A 19,159-nucleotide genomic window follows, 5' to 3' on the forward strand; every position below is an offset into this window, starting at 1 on the left:
ATGGATTTTTTTTTTCTTTCTTGTCTTTTGTTTGCTGTCCTTTTTCTTTCACATTTTGGTTTACGCTGTCATGTTTTCCGCTTTGTGTGCTCACCTGGAAAGAAAACTAGTTTGAAAATTTTTAGATAAGATGAATGAATCATGACTGAATGACTATGTGCGTCGAGATCTTCTTGGTGGCCTTTGCATTACTTTTTGCAGCGGAGTTGACGAGGTCGATGAGATCTTCCTCGTTGATGCGCTTGGAATTTTCGCCGGACAAGATTATTTTCAACACAACCTTGTCCTTCTTTCCCTCCCTCTTCTCAACGCGCGACTCGAAGCTATGTAAATAGTTAAAACTCTGCTTGTCTTGTAAAGAAAGAAAAAAAGTCAATGTAGTGTTTGGGGTTGGGGTTGAAACTCTACCTGATAGCGCTGACTAGTTGGTCTGCTTGCTTGGGCATGACGGGGAAGATGGTGGCCAGAACGCCTGCGACGGCGCCGAGGTACTGTGCCCAAAAAGACGAATCAGCGCCCCTGTCCTCCAGGATACCCTGCAATCCTCTGTGAAGTTGAGTGTCGAGTGGCCCAAGGTTGCCTCCCCATCTGGCGGCGACACCAAGGCCAAGAAGTGCGCGCGCAAGGTGAGTCAAACCGGGGCAGTCGGTGTCGCGAGAGATGGCGTCGTGGATGGCAAAGGCGGTGTTTGAGTCTGCGCCGTGGCCGTGGCGGCTCCAGATTTCTCTCACAAAGAGCAGACCCAGACCGGTGCTGAAGATGGTTGGGAAGCGGGTGTGAGTGAGATTTGCCGGAAGAGATTCCGATAGCTTGTCCAAAATGGCACCAAAAATTGCCTTTTCGCCATCTTGGACGCTGGCTAGGACGTCAAGGGGGTTGCTCTCGCGGATCTCTCGAGGCAGCTTCATCATCAGAGCTCCTTGTCTGTTGGAGCCGCCACAGAATGTGACCCAGCCGATATACGGGACGGCTTTGATGAATGCATCGACGACCTTGATAATGGCAGGGAACTGCTGGCGGCGTCGCTTGGACAAGCCAAAAATTTTGCCCTCGGAGGTTTGGTTCATCGTCAGCATTCGGGTCGTATCTTTGAAGCGTGAACCGCGGACTGAATAGGTGTTGGACGACGAGATGGGATAGGGACTAATGGGGTCGTCGTGCATCAACATGCTGCCGTAGCCGCGGAATCCGCCGCCACACATGTACACGTCGACGAGAGCTTCCTCTCCTCTCTCGTTGGCAGCCCTGATGGCTTGGAGAGCAGGGAACTTGGAGCATAAATCGGCGTACAGCTGGCTCAAGCCGTCCTTGAGCTTTCCCGTCTCCATGACTTGTACGTCCTCGGGGTGTTCTTGTAGCACACGCATTAGCTTTGCGGCACCGTAAGGCAAGCTCCCGCCAGCGAGTGCTGCCTCAACTTCGTAGTTTTCTGTGCTTGTGTCAACCCAAGTCATTTGTACGCTCCCACCGCCAAGGTCAAGGAACAGAGCGCCACCAGGAACACCTCCGAGACCGCTCCTTGAGCCCATGACGGCACCGAGGAGCGTCTCAACAGGAGGGTCGAGAATGGAAACAGTCAGCCCGCCAGTGGCCTTTGCAATGGCTTCCAACATATCAGAGGCGTTGACAGCCCGGCGCATGGCCTCGGTGGCAAGCACCATGATGTGCTGAGGAGGAACATCATGGGAGACGGCAAGGTGGTGAAAGCGTGATATGGCAGACGACACCGACTGGATGACTGTAGAAGGGAACAAAGGTCCAGAATCCGACGGGGTCAGAGCATCAAACAGCGAGATGGCTTCTCTGGCGGAGTACAGGGGGGTCAGAAGACGTGCCCGGGGTGGTGCCAGGGAGGTGATGCTAAAGCGAATGCCGTTGCTGACAGCTCAGAACTCCATAGTCAGCGTCACTGCGAATGGCGAGTAGGATGTGAGTTTGACCAACCTGCCCATATCAACGACGGCGTACAAGTGGCTCTGGTCGTCAGGACGCCATTGGGGAAGCTTCTGGGCCAGATTGTCCAGCGTCACCGTGTTGGCGGCCGGCATGATGTAATGGCGTCCGCCTCACTTTATTGGACTCAGCACTGTTTTTTGCGGCAGTCGTTGCTCCAAGCTTTGGGTGTGCCTTGCTGGCCAGTCAGCTACTCGACTCAAGCTTCTCAAATAAAAGTCAACAGCGACTAGCTTCAAAATACCTGTCACAAAAATATCAGAATAGTGTTCCCAATGCACGATCTGGGTCGATCGGTCGTCTGAGGCCGAATGCGACGGGAGCTTGGGGCTGGGAGGAAGTTGGTTGGCAAAAAATCCAATCCATGCTGGGCGCGTGGGGTCTCCAGCTCGGCGGTGGATTAGCGGACGGATCCGAATCTCCGAAAAATAAGGCGCCTGGCACCGGGTACCTTGGCGGCTAGCAACACGCGAGGACGGGCCCTAAGGGGGAGATCGTAAAATCTTAACCGCTAACTCGACATCTGGAAATCTTGGGGTTTACGACTCTGTGGCGAGGGGAGGGACAAAGGGAAATTGGTCTGGAAGAAGGTTCTCTTGTTCAAAAATCGGGGGAGAGGCATGAATGCCCAACGAGGCCCCCCACCATATATGTATTCACTGGCAAAGCCCATGCACTTGATCTGACATCTGTCGAATAACCCACAGCCCTTGCGGCCTCAGCCAATGGACGCCGCCGCCGTCCTTGTACAGAGAGGCATACGTGGAACCGCGTCGTCCTGTCCATGCCGTCGCCCTACATTATCTCGTACGCCGTCCTCCACCCAAAATGCCTGCGATGTTGTCTGGCTGCCGCATCATGACGGAGCAGAGTGGATCGGGCGTCTGCGAGGTTGTCACCAGGCGGACGCGGCTGACCTGGATCCGACGAGAGTGATTGGGCGGCAGCCACCACCGGCAGGAGGCCGCAGGACGAGGATGAGAGAGCAAGCAGCCGGGCTGGTGTTTGGCAGACGAGCAGCGCCAAGTGCGAGTTGGATGCATCTCTCGGTCCATGGTCTCATCGGGGGCTAGTGTGCTTCAGTCTATGAAGCGAAGTTGCATAGCTGCACTGCATCGTGTCCGGGAGCGTCACGATTCTCGTTCGACTTTGACGGCATGCTATATATAGAGTAGACGGAGGTGTCAGCAGCTGGCTGCAATACGACTGCGAGGACAATGGAATCAGGGAATCAGAAGGCTGAGACACGTACCATGCAATCTCATACATGTCTACCATGCATGGCCCTTCATAAGGGGAAATCGTCGAGCAGCATCTCACGGCCGTCATTCGTCCGGCTTCATGGTTCCTAGATGCCGCCTGCACTGAGGTTACATGAGACAAACGCATGCTCTGAACTCGCCTTGAGATGCATCTCCAGTCATAAGCTCCTGTGCAATTCAACCGCTTCTTCAGCCACAGGTGCAAAATGAGGATGGCGCACAAGTTGTGTTATTCTCCTCTCTCTCTCTCTCTGAGAGCCCACCAATTATCTTGGGCTCATGTTTCCCCCCCACACTGCCGGAACGCGAAAGCCGTCGCTCAAAGGTGGTGTCCCTTGGGAGAGTGCATGTGAGCTGTTCTCGCCTACATATGCGTGCTGATGCCCCTCAACGGCAGCAACAGCACGCTGCAACCAAGCCGGTGAGCAGAAGCGAGAGATGCGGCAAAAAAGCAGAGTAGAGTCGAGCAGCGTAGGGTAGGTCAAGGTGGTGGGATTGAACGAGCGAGGACTGCGTATAGTTCAACGAGGAGGAAGAGGGATAAAAGAAGCAATCGGTGGAATGAAATATAAGAGAGCCCAGTTGATGGTTGTTCACTTTCCCTTTTGAGAAGGATGGAACACATATCACTCTCCGTATGCAGTGTGCCGGTGATATCTTTTTAGCCCAACGGTATTGGGTATGTAGGTACCTAGCAAGAAGTTCGTGGTTGATGCCCAAGATATGGACGATGCTCTAATGTCTGCACATTCACGGGTGCCTTGGCTGCCATTCTGTGTGAAGATGTACATTTGCATAATACCTGTACAATTACCGTCAGAATCAATCAGTAGTAGCAAAGGTTCCCGGTATTCTCATTGTGCATCCAACTCCCTGGTCATACTCGTATCAGTAGCCAGTGATAACGTGTAATATGCCATCACCGCAGCTGAGTCATCTCTTGATGAGCGCTTTACGCTTCGTACACGTAGGTTCTCTATACTCTGCGCTGTTGCTGCCAAGCTCCTAACTCACAATCCCATGCCATTGCTGGCCTTCTTCTTACAGTCGTGCTGGTTATCTGCAACCAATTAGCCTATCCGAAGCCGCTGCCGGGGTCTCTTCGCTTTACAACGTATCAGGGACCGGCACTGCCCGCCACACGTCTGGCATGGCCTCATTGGTGACTTGGAGGGCTCCAACGTGCGTGATTCCTACTGGCAGCAATAATGGTCCAATCATGTTCTTCATAGCGGCCAGCCATACATGCTACCCGCCTCCTCTTTTGTCACTCTCACCAATCTCTTAGACGCTCGACCCATCATATCTGTACCTGTATCGTACATAGCCACCGAAAGCTCTTGCATGGCAGATGTGACTCTAATGTGACGACTCCGAGCAGAACATTATGATTTCAAATTGACATCAAAAGCAATCATTACATCAATTGACTCCAATCGCCGCATTAGAGCCATCCAATCAGTCGTGTCAGTGACCTGTTAGTTCTTAATGGCTATCGGTCGAAGCTTGCTCGCTTAATTGAAAGCAGCCCCGCTTTTATGATGCGGCACGTTTCCCCTCAAACGCGTTAAGACGCGTCGTTTTCGCGAAATTTCTATTTTAGCGCGCTGAGGTCAGTTTTTTCTACCTCCTTCCAGCTCTTATACGCTCGTACTTTGTACTCTTTACGAGAGCATAGCCCATGAGAAGTCCTGAGAAAGAAGTGATCAATCGCAAAACTGGCGAGGTGGGAATGTCAAGTATTCGTCACTTCTCCCCCCCCCTCAGTCTCTTCCATGGTCTGTCTCTCTCTCACTTTCTGTCTCTCACTGTATGGACAGTAAAAGACTTGAACTGCTGTGTTTGGTCTCACAGACGCTCTTGTCTCAGCAGCCGCGTAGCTTGGAAGCTTGTTGAATGAAACTGCTGGGCGACGAGACACAAGGAGCTTCTGCAAGAGGTGGGCACGTGTGGCATTAGCACTTTGATGATGTGCTTGCAGTGCCTAGATGGGTCGCCAGTAAGCCAGATATAGAGCCCACAGTGTGTTCGCTCGCTGTGTAGACGGCCCTGCCTCGTCTTTATCCACAATCCATCCAGCATCGCGGCAGCACGGCGGAGTTCTAGCCCCCGTCCGGAGTCTTCCGTGCTTCCTTTGCGCATCATCTCCTCTTCGCCGGGAACGGCCTTCCGAGCCGTGCCATTGCTAGACTTTTGCGGCATTAGAGTCTTCCCGACTGTGCTAGAACAGCTCCAACGAGGCAAAAGCAGAGGGAGGGGCTGCAGCAAAACGACGAAAGAGGCTTCGCATCGGTGGGAGCTAGGAGCCAGCCGCTCTTGTCCCTAAGCTTTTTTGCTCTTCTGGTGCTCCATTGAACTGTCCAGTCTCCCACGCAGAAGCTCCACCGCCCTCGCCGCACTGTCTGGATGGGTGACCAACCAAGATCAGCTCCATGCGGGCGTGTGTGCGGTGACAGTGTTGACAGCGGACTGCGAGGCCTTGGGAGGAACGAGCAAAGCCGCCGTCGCTGTCAACCCCTGGCAGAAAACACATCACGCTCCATTGCTGTCTCCTTTTCCTGCGCTAGGCCTCTTCCTGGTGCCGCTCACGCCACAGAGAAGCGGCCACATGGGCATGCGGTACGTTGGCACTTGTTGAAAAGCGTGCTCAAGTGTGATTGACGATGCATTGGCAAGTCTTCCTCAGGAGTAGTGCGCGTATTAGTAGAGAGGATAGCTCCGCGTAGCGGCAGTGACAGCGGCAGCAATACTTTGAGTGCCTACATGCAGAAAGTAGCGGTACCACCACCTCATCTCATACCACCAGCTGCGCCCTTTGGACAAGACAGGCCATTGTGCTATCTTCATGAGGCAAGGGTGCGTTCTCAGAGACCGATATTTTCTGGTCAGCCAACTTGCCATGCCCTTGTAGATCTGGACGCTCATTGTCTCCTATTTCTTCGCGTGCAAGTGCAGGCATGCACCTTATTCTCCGCTGGGGACTGGAACAATCCAGTAGGCGGTGCTCCCTCCGGCAACTGAGTCGGTCTCGCTGCTCGACTTGCAAGAAGACATCAAATTCAGTACAAGGAGCAGCTCAATGCATTTGCAGATGCATGCTTGCATGTAGAAGGCAAGTATACTATACTAGTCGAGCATCGTCACTTCTAGAGCAGGATCTAGCGCACCGTAGCTGCCATCAATCCATCTCAGGGTCCTTCCTGATCAGCTGCTCCATCTTAGCAGCAGCTCTAGTAGGTGGTATCTTATCCAGCTTTATCGGGATGGTTGGACCTTTTCTCTCTCTCTCTTCTCCCCTCCCTCCTGACCCTGCAAAGACCCTGCCGGCTCCTGAAGACCTGCAATCTGCACAGTCCTACAAGTATTGCACTGTACAGGCATCTGCAATCGACGGTGGCATCGCTCCCGCTGGACCCAGAAATCGCCGGCAACGTCTTCGGGGGGCGTGCGTCCCGTCTCAAGTCGATTTTTACTAGAATCCCTAGTAGGATGGAGTCCTTTTAGCTCAGTTGGGGATCAAGGTCGCGGCGGTACCCGGTACATGCAGCGCTACTGCTGCGCCGTCACCAGCGCCGATTAGCTGCAGCAGTTCTAGCGAGCATGACCGGCGCCGCACCCACGCAGGTACCTGCTCGCAGCAGCCCGGGCAGGTAGCAGTACCTCTGCCGCAGACGACCGCCGAAAGAGAGGGAAAAGAGGGTCCGCGCCACCCGCCGCTCTGGCTCCAGCCAAGGGCCCGCCTCCGCTGGACGGAGCGCTCGCAGTGGCTGTTTTTGGCTCTGGCAGTGGCTCCGGTAGGCTTTTGCGCTGGCCCTGCGCTGGCCGATGCGCTGCACGGCGCTCTGCAGCCCACTGCCGTCCATACAAACCCAGCACCACCCTGTCGCCCGCTTCTCCCTCCCCCATTCTTCTCCATCCCAGCCAAGTCGCTCTGCTTTGCGCCGTTCTGTGCGAGCGATCCCACCCGTGGGGAGAGGCCGAGTCTCTGTCGCCTGGAACTGGAATTGCGATCGTATGTATCGAATCGTCGAGTCGCTGCCGCCGCCCTAGCATCGCGCGCAAGCTTTCACGGCGCTTCGCTTCGCTTCGTCTCGTAGACGCCCCCCTTGCTTTCGCTTCACCGCACAACCCAACGGCAGTCAAAAGGAACCCGACGCCCACTATCGCGCGCAGCAGCTGAGTCGCGACGACACGCCCTTTCTGAAGAGTGTCTCGTACTGAAGACCGGCACAACTACGATATACTTGCTGGACGACGAGCTTCTTCTCTCGCTGGATCCCGCGCCGCCTCACTCGGGCGCATTTCGCATTCAAGTCGCATGCCGCGGACAGACTGACCATTGGCTTCTCACTTTTCGCTCAACCGACCCCGACCCTGCATGATCGCGCTTCTCGACTACACCCGCTGCGCTGGAGAATTGAAGAAAGAAGGAGAACAAGGACGAAAGAAAGACACAATATAAAACTACCCAAACAAAGTAAAAGAGAAACTTGGAACGGCGCCATTCCACCTTTCCAAGACATCACAATCACGCTCCAGCGCTTTTGACTCGTCTGGAGGGCGCGCGACATCGTACATTTAGCGCTGGGCCCGCCTCCCTTTTTCAAGCGACCTGTTATTGTCTTGTACATGCGCGATTGGCAAAGAAATCATCACCACCCGTTCGCATACCTCCTGGCCGGCTCCCACGATGCCTCCCTTGCAATCGCTCATGGCGCCTCGGGCACGGGGGTCTCGCAAAGCTGCTCGCGGACCCAAAACCCCAGAGCCCTTCGCAACCGCTGACATTCGGCCCCCTTCTCCTCCGCGACCGCGATTTCGACTTAGACGGCGGGCTCCCTCGTCTAATCTCAAGGCTCCCACTCAGCAATTCCTCGCGTCCGTCGCGACAGCAGACGTGCCCATTCCAAGCATTGAAGAGCCTCGTTTGGTTGATGAAGACATGCTGGATACGCTCAGTACCAATGTCCCTCGATACAGCCCTCGCCAATTTGAATTTTCCGACGAAGGCGACCTGCCTCGCGGAAGGATCTCTTCGCTTCCCAAGACTCCCGCGCCTCACGCCGTTCCATCGCTGTCACCAAAGCGATTCCCTGACTGGTCGCTCGACCAGGCCTACAGCAGCCTTGAGTCGAGCCCGGAATGCGACAGCCGGCCGTCGACGGCGCAGTCAACGCAGACGAGCAGCTCGCTCTTCAGCCGGTACTCACTCAATTCGGACAACTTCAGCCAGTTTAGTATTGATCCCGACGACATTGGCCAATTCGATGGCGACGTGACACTTGAAGACGCGAACAAGACCATCAAGCCCATCCGCGCCGCTCCCGCAGCAGCCTCAAAGCGGCGCTCGCGCAAGGCACCCTGGACCAGATCAATGACCCAGCACCTGTGGTCCGTATACATGACCTACCTGCAAGATCCCCACGTCACCCCGTTTCACATCAGCAAGAGCGGAATCCCTCCTGATGGCGTGTGTATGCGCGTCGCCAGAGAGGCCAAGCGCAGCTGGAAAGGCCCCAAGTCGCAGCAGATGAAGAAGAAGGCCGTCGCCGATCACAGCGGAAGCGCGACACCCACCGCAGCCATGGCGCCGGCGACGTCTTACCTGCAGTGGCCACACAGCTGCGCGGCTACTCGCGCCCATCTGCGAGAGCTCTGCAAAGCTAGTGTGACCAGCACTGCACGCAATCATCATTACATGGGGGCCCGTAACCCGACGCCGTTCGGCAGGACCGCTAATCGCGCTTGGAGCCGCCGCCTGGCGCCGCCGTCCCGCTCCCAATCGGCCTTCTCTGGCAACGACATGGCCCTATCTCTTGCAGTTAGCACGTGCGAATCGATGCAGCCTCAGGGGCCGCTGGCGCAGCTGACGGCATCTCGAGATCAGCAGCTGCCGCCCCTCGGCTTCTGCGCGCCGCCGGCCTTGATCGAGGCGGCGGCTGTCCCTGCGTCGGCCTCGGGAGCTGCCGGTGCGGACATTACCCGGCTGGGCTCGCCTTTCGTGGCTAGGAGCTACGGCCCCAGCTCTTCCAGCTCGCTTGCAGACAGCTTCGGCATGACTTTGGAGCCACAGAGGCTAAGCAATTCTGTGGGGACTCGCCGGCGTAGCTTGGGATCGCCGGCCATTATTAGCAGCAGCAGCACCGGCGGCGGCAGCAATGGTAGCAGCAACTACAATAGCAGCTTCAACAACAGCAGCTTCAACAACAGCAGCTTCAACAACAGCAGCTTCAACAACAGCAGCAACGAATACAGCAGCAACAGCCGGGGTAGCAGCAACAACCAAAAGCGCAGGTCCAAGCAGCTCTCTGCCGCCGTCGAGCCCAGGAGGAAGCGTCCTAGTTTGGGCTCCGACTTTTGGGTTGATCCATCCAACAACGGGGCTGTCTCAACGCAAACCACGCCATCCGCCGAATTCAGCTCCACCACCGCGACCCAGCGAGATGCCCTCTTCATCCCCCGGGCCAATATACAGGAGCTCTTTGAGGCTTCTCATCCCGCGGCCTCGACCTCATCTCCACCCTCCTCCTCGTCTCCTCCCACTCTCGGCCCCGGCTCCGGCAAACGCGTCATCGCTGCCTCATCTTCTCTGCTGGCCCCTCCGCCTCTCGCCGATCAGCCCGCCAGACTCGGCTCTCCGTTCTCCGCCGCGAAGACGAGCTTCTCCTTCCCGGGCCGGCGGTCCAACAGTATTTCCGCCATCGACTTTAGCATCATTCGTAGGCCGTTTGCCACTGTCCAGCCTGTTGTACAGCAGCAGCAGCAGCAGCAGCCCCAGCCCGCAGAATCCGAGACGACACCAACCAGGTCGTCTCTGCGGAGTCGTCTTGCGTATATTGATGAACGGATCAAAGACTTCCGCCGCCGCGACCAGACTCGCCGGCGATCTCAGTCACCACCTTTTTAAAAGTCTTCTCCGCTTGCTTTTCTTGCAACCTCGGCCCAATTTCTTTTTCTCTCCTGGCGCGCATGGTTTTGAACTCTCCGCATTGTCATCAATATTATCGAACAAAGGACATCCCTTTATCGCGTTTTTCCAATGCCTTTTCCCCCCATATCGACGGTTTCCTTTCAACAGCCTATTTACGCACTCTGCATACGACGTTTGCATTCTGCTTATATTTACAACTCTGCACAGCATGCCTCTTTTAGACGACAGCAACGGACTTGCTTTTCTTGATTTCTGTATACAGTCATGAATATCTGTCTTTCTCTTGGAGTACTTCCGCGTCATTTTTTTTCTTTTGCTTTTTTTAAGATACCCGATATATCCAACGCCATATATCAGAGTACCCGATTTGTTATGATACTATTCTATCTGCTCGAAACGGAAAATTTATCCACTCGCTTCAGTTTGACGAACTCTCACTCCTTGACGAAGAAGAACATTTTCTCAATTTTTTGTCCACATGTATTGATGGAGGAAGAACAAAAACTAGAAGCATTTCGGAAAAACTCTTTTCTCTCAGCTTCTTTTTTTGTCTCTCTCACTCTCCACGGTCATGAATAACGTTATGACCGCAATGACGGGATACTGAAACCCGATGCTGAAACAGTACGAGAGGGCGGTTCATACTATGTCCCTCCACGAAAAAAGGCAAAACAGATAAAAAAAACCCCCCCCCTTCATTCATTCTTTCATCAACAATAAGCGTTGGTTTTTCACGTCATCTACCACCAGACTTGTTAAGGTGTTTCTTTTTTCTTTCCAAAAAGCGATTATAGGAGCGCGCGCGTGTCTTTACACCCAAACCCATATCTGTCTTTTTTATGGTCCTTAACACCCCATTACTCTTTTTTTCCCCCTCAATTTACAAACTCATCCCCTTGGTGTTGAAATGTCAAAGTTTGCTTCATTTACTTGATTTTTTGATGGACCGCAGCAAAAACATACGGAACATGGTTGATGAGGATATATGATGTGCATGGCAGGTTTCTAAGAATTTTTTTTTAAATCTCCTCAACGGGAGTGCTAGCTGGTGTTTTAGTCTCTTTCCTACATGTTTCTTTCTTTCTTTCTTTTTTTGTGTGGTTTTCTGCAGGGAGCAGTACCATTTAACTACAGCCTTGGGCATTGCCTTGTTTTCTGTTTTAGCCTATAAGCTTTACGATAAATGATACTATTAGCATTTTTTTTTAAAAAAAAAATGAAGAAAATATTTTGTTCAACAGTCTTTCAGTAAGACAGTGATCACCCATTAAGACACTTCACATCTCTATCAGTACAAGTAATGAAACGGGAAAGACGAAATTAAGCGAGTGTACAACAACACACTCTTGGTTGATCATTAGTTAATTTAGAAAAACACGGTCTATGGGGACATTGTTCAACATGAAAAAAGACATTAAATCCAAAAAAAGAAATCGTCACTTTTGTGGGCCTTCATTTACTATTATTAGTAGTATTCATCCACAAGGACGCGGCCAGGGGTATCCATATGTTATTTCCCAGGATCGTAGCTAATGCTCCGGGTATCCTTTTATCCTCCCTCGCCACCTCAGATCCTCACCAGCATCTTTTTTAAACTTCTCGATCTGCTAAGGCGCATGAAACAAATGAAAATCCTCTAGCTGAGCTCTTGACCCGATATGGCCTGTTGAATGGCACCACGAACTGCCATATGACCCAATCATCTGAAACGTGATGTGCCGAGCTGTTTCAGATCCAAACTCCCCGCTCAGCCCAAAACTTGTGACCAAAGAGGCCAGTGGGCATCAAGGCGCAATCTGACGCCTATGACGCCCATGAGTGATAAAAATGATACGTTACACATCGTTGCGTAAGCTGAGAGGGGAAAAGGGCGAAATCTTGTAGAAGCCAGTGCACACACTATTGTGTCGCATCGAGAGAGAGAGCGCCCATTTTGGTCATATCATGAAAACTTAGACGCGATCGAGCTAAGCGATTGTGAGAAGCCTCCCGTTCTCTCTTCGTCTTCCCTGTTGCTATTCCTTGGAAATAAAGATCTTGGTGGATTGCTGCTCTCTTGACGTTTGTGCTTTCCCCATCTCGGTTTTGGTAGATCTGGTGCGCTCATAGCTCTGCTGGGTGACCTTCCAGCCGCGAGAGGGCATGGGCCCTCGCCAACCTCGGAGCTATGTGAATGAAACGAACATTGCCGGAACCCATAGAATTGTCCATCATTGCTCTCTTCATTTTCCGGCATACGGAGTTGTGGATTCTTGACTTGAATATCATGACCAGACTCCTTCATATATTTGATATGTTGAGCGTAATCAGCTGAGAATTCGGAAAGCGATTGGAACAGTGCGTAAAACTGATTAGGGTCCAGACTTGTCGAATCTTGTTCTGGGAACGTGGGCTGGCTACCAACAGCGAGGCGAAATGCTACCATGGCGACTGCCCAGCGGCGAAGGCAGATTGAAGGCTCTGCCTCGCATTCGGTGTAAAGGTAAACGATCAGTTTCGGCGGTACATCCCAGTCGTACTTGAGGTACAAATCCTGAATGGCATCCATAGAAGCATCTTGTAGGTCGCTTAGAGATAGTTGTGAGGCAAAGAGATGGAGGTGAATGATTGCCCAGTGAATATCGAGTGACGCCTGTTCTCTCTTTTTGAAGGCCGAGTGAATTGCGCTGTCGAGATAGTCACGGAATGTTTCTGGAGAGTGTACCCACTCAATGAATAGGCCAAACATGGCTGGCGACTCGCTGGGAAGCCACAATGAGACTGTTTGTGAGTGGAAAGGGTCTTCAAGGCGTTCCTGGAAAAATGGAGAGACTTCGCAAAGTAGCCTGTGGTTGACTTTGAATCGGCGCTTCTTAGGGCCAATAAGTAAAGTGGTTAGGTCGGAAGCATCTGGCCCAGGCGTTGGCGGTAATGCTTTGTTCAGAGATATTTGGCTTATATTGGAGACTGGCCGACTAGGCATACTCGGTCTCAAAGAAGAGCCGCTCATGATATCTTTTGCCGGATCGCCTCTGTGTTTCGATATGGGGATTAAAAGAGGCCTTATTATAAAGTAGGGAAACAAATTAATTGTAGGTGGATGTAGAAGGCGGGGAAGAAGGAACAGAGAGAACAAATAGAAGAGGTGAAGGAGCAAAGTCAACTGGAAGGGGTATCAATAAGCAACAGTAAGCCTGTTCCGGGTTGCTCACTGTGTGGGTGGCAACGTGTTAGGTAAAAATTGTGAGTTGTAACGAGTATGAGTGAGAGAATATAGCGAATTAATGTATGTGTGCTTAGGAATTACAAAGTGTGAGCAATTCACCAAAATGAATGACGAAACATCTCTCATGAAACCCTCGAACAGATGACGGGAAGGCTGTATGAAACACTATATATGCCCAGATCCGAAAAAAGAACACCATACTTTCGGCGATGGCCGTCAATGCTCTGTGCTGCTCTCGACTATTCTAAACAGCAGGGCCATCGTGTAACGACAACAATGCTGAGAAGAGGATGGCCCCTTCCTCCAGGGGTGGTACTTGTAGCGGAGTGCGTGTGTACAAGTACTTGTCTGTGTGTGAGTCGACGCAGCCTGACCTTGTCCCATTTGGGGAATCTCCATCTGGGGTGGTATCAGGCTGGCCACTCCGTCGCAGCTGTTTGTTGGCGACGTCCTCCCACACCGATGAAATTACCACTTGGCCAGCGTTCTCGCCATATTGGTCACACAGACCGAGCTTGATGCCGGTTCGGGCTGGGCGCGGCAAGGCAGGCTCTCGACAAGACACAGGCGAGCGTGGTGAGGAGCGCGTGATCTACCGCTTGTTCCAGGTGTAAAAATAGCGGCGGGCGCAGGACAGAGAGCAACGTACGAGAAGCGCACACACCCCGACGCGTTTCACAGGGCGACCACCAACCTCAAACGCGAAGGCCCGTTGCCGCTAAAGAAAAGCCAGAGGCAGCTGTTGGCATGTGCGCAATGGCATCCATCACCCCTGCTACTCTGTGTTTGAACAGCTTCGCCAGCGCCGCAGCTTGTCTGGCAGGCTTGACGCGACATCTTTGAGGCGCATCTGTTCTAGAAGTCTCGCGGGAAAGAATGTTTATTCAGCCGTTTCCCGTCAGCCGCATTGCCCCTGGTTCTCTGTTGGGCCTGGGCAGCGCGCGTTTCGGGGGCCATCTGAAGGTTCGCTATCAATATAATTGACTTTTTCGAGGTACCATCGCGGCGTGTGCAACATCGTAATCTTACCGTGCGCATCAATTAGCTTAGCATCGTCGGGATGCCCTTTCGATGGGACCCGGGCCAGCCTTACCATAGCTCCATTCCTTCCCCTCGAATTATCTTCTTCTGCTGTCACCATCTCATTTCATTTTCGCTTGCGATCGGAGATATCAAGAAGTCGGCTAGTCGAAAGCGGCCGACCGTTTCTCTCTCTTTTTCTCTCTCTCTGTCCCTTCCTTCTTGGATATTCTTGTGCTTTAATCTTGTTTGAAGCAGTACAGCATGATTTGAAATGAAGCGTGGTACACCATAAAGTCACAAAGTCTCACACGGAAAAAAAGTGGATGGTGTAATGCAAGCGGAAGCAAATGAAGGAAGATGCATGAAGAAGATCAAAATAGAGAGAAGGGGAGAAGGGAGAAAAGATCGAAAATGAAATAAAAGAGCGAGGAGAAAGAAAGCAAGTGAGGAAAGAAGGAGAACCTCGCAGCTGCAGAGTAGGAGATCACGGGATTAATCCAGTTGTCGATGCAGACGCTTCCCCTTAAGGCAGGCACAATTCTAGCACTTCCCCTGTACAGCTTAAAGTATCTCGTAGGTACCTTCAATTAAAGGCAGCTCCCGCAAGCCACATTTGGCAGTGCGTTAGGTGCTCTAAGGCCTGAAAGAGGCATTCGGTGCTTTGCGAAGATGCACGTACCCACCGTGGGTATCACTTATGATGCACCAATTTGCAAAAGAATAACAAGCCCGGTACTTTCATGTCGAACTACTATAGAGCCTCAATTTGGCGCTCGCCTCCCTCCAAAAGCGGCCTCTTTCGAGAAGACATGCTACGACATAGACTACCATGCAAATATTTATAAGCTGACAGGATCCCTACATTCAGCTGAAGCCCCCTACGAAAAGCATGCACCTACATGTACGTACATGTAACTCCACCGGCACTGCGACCTTATCAACGCTGTGACCTGGTGACTGGAAGAAAAGGTCCAAGGCCATATCATACCTACCCAAGATACACGCTCTCAATGTTTATCACGAAATCACATCTTTCAACGACTCTTGAAAACCCTTGCACTGAATTGTAATTATCTACTGTTTACAAAAGCAACAAAGACCATGAGCATTGTATTGTTCTTCGTCTCTTTAATTCTTTGCTTGCTCTCTTTTCCATTATAGCTCGTTATTACTTTCTCTTCTCTGAGCGTTTACCAGATATTGAGGGGGGAACAGAAGAGAACAAAGGAAGAGAAACAAAGAGAGAAAATAGGTTTTGTTATCACCCATCGTAAGCACGCTACTGGAACAGTTGTGCTTTTATAACCTGCTTCACGGAGCCGGGTGGTATTATCAAAGGCGCCTCTTCGCACTCCCTCTCTTCACCGCCGTAACGCAGGATCACATTGTAGTATTTCCTAATATCATGATATCGGATTAAAGAATAAACCAGCACTACTCCATTAGACTGAGTGTTTGTCCAAAGCTGAGTTGTCTTGACGCCATAGTCTCTGCATAACGGCTACGCTGATCTGCTTCGCTAGCGTCGTATTGCTCCCTGCATCCCGCTGTCTTTAGTAGCACTACTGACTACATTTGGGCCGCTTCCTGTTATGGAAATCGTCCATCAATGTCCTGTTACGGAAACTTTTTGGCGATATCGTCACTGCTGTGTTGGCTTATCCTCAAAAGGACACAATGAAATTGCATCATCGCACCAAATTATTAACACGGTGCAGCATGAGCAGGGACAAACAGATACTGTATCGGGAAGCAAGCCTCATTTTATTGATTACTACTCATAATAACAATAATGCCTAATATATCCGCAATTTGTGAGGCAGTTTTATTCCACTCGGTGGATTGCATTCCGATGCGCGGGTATCATTTGTTGTATAAAAATATCAGATAGAAGCCCAAGAATGTTCCAGTCTCGGGAGATATCGCCCAAGATTGCTCTGCTTCAAGTAGATGAGTCCTGTCCCCAACCGGGTATCCCTAATCAATATTCTATTGTCATAACTTCCAAACCGCTGTTTTGGCTGTTGTAATGGCTTCCCCCAAAGCCATGCGCTTCAGCAAATTGACAGAACAAAAAAGCAAAGCCAAGCTAATATGATGATGTAGAAAAATAAAAAAAAAAAAAGAACCAGCCACCCGTGCGCCATTGTATATGCCTTGTAGAATTCAGATCTCTTGTCTAATCGGAGTGGGAAGAAGAGAAGGTAAAGAAGATAGGTTGAAAAAATAAGATAAAAGAAAAAGAAAAGAAAAGAAACTGAAAAGACTGGTGAAATGCATCAAGAATGGTCTCAGAGACAGATAACTAATCCAATGTCGCTGTTTTGGGTTTGTTTCCTTCTTCCGCTGAGAAATTGCCTTGGGGCAACAGTGTACAATGCATATTCGCGGCCGCAACAATGACCCGCAATTTGGTGAGGATACGTATAATCGTCTGATGATTGAGCTTGACGGTTCTTCGCTCAATTTGGGGCACTCATTGGACGCCCTTTGTTAAATTCTAGCCGGAATATCCACATCTTCTGAGTCCGTACTATTGCTAGAGTCGTTGTTATCGATTTGCATAGGGTCGCCAGATGTTCCTCGTAGTGTGTTGTGCGGGGCTTTGTTAATTCCGTGTGAAGCTGTAGCTGGTACTGAAGACTGGCCGTTAACTGGAGTGGAAGATGATGTGGGATCAACGAGTTCTGCAGTAGCCGAGGATGCCGACAGCCCTCCCATTGTAGACAGAGGAACTCTCATTCGTGGAGATTCCTTGACGCTGGGGAAAGGCGATTGATTAGGAACAGGCTGAGGAGGGCCTGCCGGTCCCTCATCAACGCGGGCCCTCTTTGCGGCGCTGGTGTTCCAGGAGCGATCGACATCGGTATTGGCACGCCTCTCGCGAAGCCGGATTCCGTATTTCTTTCGAGTATTGCTCTGCTTGGTATTGTATCGGTTTTTCAGCTTAGCGAGTTCCTCCTCGCGTTGTCCAGCTGGCAACTTTGCAGAAGCTTCCTTCATCAGATTACCGTAGTACTCATCGACCCCTTTCATTTCCGCGTCAAACTTCACTCGATCCGTCGCCGAAAGCTTTGCATATGGGTCGTTGCCGGAAGGACTTGGGGTCGATGAAGGCCCAGTCGCCCTTTGCTTCCAGACGGGAGTGTATACTGTATTAGCTACCGGAGGCGTGGCTACGTGTAAACTAGCCGGCTGGCTCCAGGCAGCATATTGCAGTATTGCAGTCATTTGCGCTCTCTTTTCCTCGCTGTGTTTTCCGCAGACGTCGCACTTAGAGTGATATGAAAGGCCCCCGGGGCTTTCAAAACGGCAGCCGCAATGAACACAGGTATTCCCATCCACCGGAATTGGATGAGGGGTTGAAGTATTGCACTTGGCCTTTTTCAGATGCTAATTGTATTGTGAGCAAATATTGGTTTTCCCAAGATTTTTGCAAGGAGTGGGCACTTACATAATTGAGAGCCTCCTCGCTGCTGCAAGGGCGCTTGCACATCCGGCATTGTTTTGCCCATGGCGGCAAGGCTGGAGCAGATCGTTTTGGCGTCTGAGTAGAGCCTTGGGCTGCTAGATGACTCATGCTGTTCATCTGGCCTCTATATGGCTGAGGCTGCTGCGGGGGTCCTTGGAATTGGTAGGGTGCCATTGCAGGTGGGGGTGCACCGACACGGCTGTTGTGTGGTGGCACCGGAGGGATTGCCGACATGGAAGGAATAACGGTCTCGCCCCCTGGACCAGGCTGCTTCTGGACTATGTCGTTGACATGGTAGCCAAGACGCTCAGCTCTGGACAGAGCATTGATGAGGTCTTGCGCGCCGATGGTCTCCAAACGGGCAGCCATCACCCGATCTTGAAAGTGTGCGCTAAGCTTAGGCCCAAGGAGGTCTGCTACCTGATCAAGATCCTCAGTGCCAAAATGCTGGGCGATCTCACGGCCTGATGTTTTGACGACTTTGTTGCCGGTATCAAAGAGAGTGCGGCTCAGGACCGCAGGGGAGGAGCAAGTGATGGTGGCGTTTATCTAGTACCATCTATTAGGACATTGCTCACCAGAGATTTTAGAATAGCAAGGCCCAGCCGTGGACTGATTTGTCTCCAAGGCGAAAGGACAGTGCCCGCAAAAGAACTTACAATAAAGGTAGAGTGGTAATCTGATCCGGTCAGACATTTTTGCCAGTTCTCCCGGACAACTTGTCGAACCACAGACGCATCCGTCTTTCGCACCAGCTCCCAAAGCGCCGCATACGCGCTGGATTTTTCCTGGTCCTGGTTCGCTATTGGCGGAGCAGAGAATCCGTGAGGCCCGTTCTGATGCTCCTGTCCTCGCTGGTAGGGCATCGCAGCGCCGTGATTGTGGCCGGCCGTCGGGGCTACCGATGCCATCGAGGGCTTTGGTGACACGCCATACTGCGGCTGGCTGTAATGCGAACCGCTTCGCTCCGTCGTGTTATCCACCACTCCGTTGCTAGCATTGGTAGAAGCGCTCACGCTGCGCACGAGGCGCTGTGCCAGTGCATCTTCCACTGATACTTTCGTGGCAGCTCCAATCGAAGAAGCCCCAGGCGTAGTAGCTGGTGGGGAGCTGCCTATTGCATTTGATCCAGCCATCGATGGCTGCCGGCTCGCAGGGCTCGTAGCCGGAGGTGAAAGGCTCGCTATCTGAGCTGCGGCGGTCGAAGCTGTCGACGCGATGTCCCCACGCGCCTTGTTTATTTGAGGCGCAACCGGGCTTTGAGACGTGCTCTGCGGTAAGTCAGAAATGATAGGAGGAGGACTGGCCGCCAT

At 52.0% G+C, this 19,159-nt stretch overlaps 5 protein-coding genes across 5 annotated transcripts; 2 read left to right on the plus strand and 3 right to left on the minus strand.

Annotated features, from left to right (window-relative positions):
* Positions 1-139: 139 nt before the first annotated feature.
* TGAM01_v207211 (hypothetical protein) lies at positions 140-2,048 on the minus strand (the record flags this gene model as incomplete). Its single annotated transcript, XM_024550036.1, has 3 exons — positions 140-323; positions 409-1,878; positions 1,945-2,048. 3 exons carry the CDS (start codon positions 2,046-2,048, stop codon positions 140-142), a joined length of 1,758 nt encoding a protein of 585 aa, XP_024405202.1.
* A 4,430-nt stretch (positions 2,049-6,478) lies between these two features.
* Positions 6,479-7,597, plus strand: TGAM01_v207212 (hypothetical protein; the record flags this gene model as incomplete). Its single annotated transcript, XM_018803721.1, has 3 exons — positions 6,479-6,660; positions 6,840-7,227; positions 7,313-7,597. 3 exons carry the CDS (start codon positions 6,479-6,481, stop codon positions 7,595-7,597), a joined length of 855 nt encoding a protein of 284 aa, XP_018663094.1.
* Positions 7,598-7,905: 308 nt separating this feature from the next.
* On the plus strand, positions 7,906-10,122 carry TGAM01_v207213 (hypothetical protein; the record flags this gene model as incomplete). The annotated part of the gene is made up of 1 exon (XM_018803720.1): positions 7,906-10,122. The coding sequence occupies one exon, from the start codon at positions 7,906-7,908 to the stop codon at positions 10,120-10,122; it is 2,217 nt and encodes a 738-aa protein (XP_018663093.1).
* A 1,966-nt stretch (positions 10,123-12,088) lies between these two features.
* Positions 12,089-13,135, minus strand: TGAM01_v207214 (hypothetical protein; the record flags this gene model as incomplete). Its single annotated transcript, XM_018803719.1, has 1 exon — positions 12,089-13,135. The coding sequence occupies one exon, from the start codon at positions 13,133-13,135 to the stop codon at positions 12,089-12,091; it is 1,047 nt and encodes a 348-aa protein (XP_018663092.1).
* A 3,732-nt stretch (positions 13,136-16,867) lies between these two features.
* On the minus strand, positions 16,868-19,159 carry TGAM01_v207215 (hypothetical protein; the record flags this gene model as incomplete). The annotated part of the gene is made up of 3 exons (XM_018803718.1): positions 16,868-17,767; positions 17,829-18,395; positions 18,506-19,159. 3 exons carry the CDS (start codon positions 19,157-19,159, stop codon positions 16,868-16,870), a joined length of 2,121 nt encoding a protein of 706 aa, XP_018663091.1.

This window comes from Trichoderma gamsii, assembly GCF_001481775.2.
Source record: "Trichoderma gamsii strain T6085 chromosome Unknown Scaffold_26.2, whole genome shotgun sequence".
NCBI classification, from domain to species: Eukaryota; Fungi; Ascomycota; class Sordariomycetes; order Hypocreales; family Hypocreaceae; genus Trichoderma; species Trichoderma gamsii.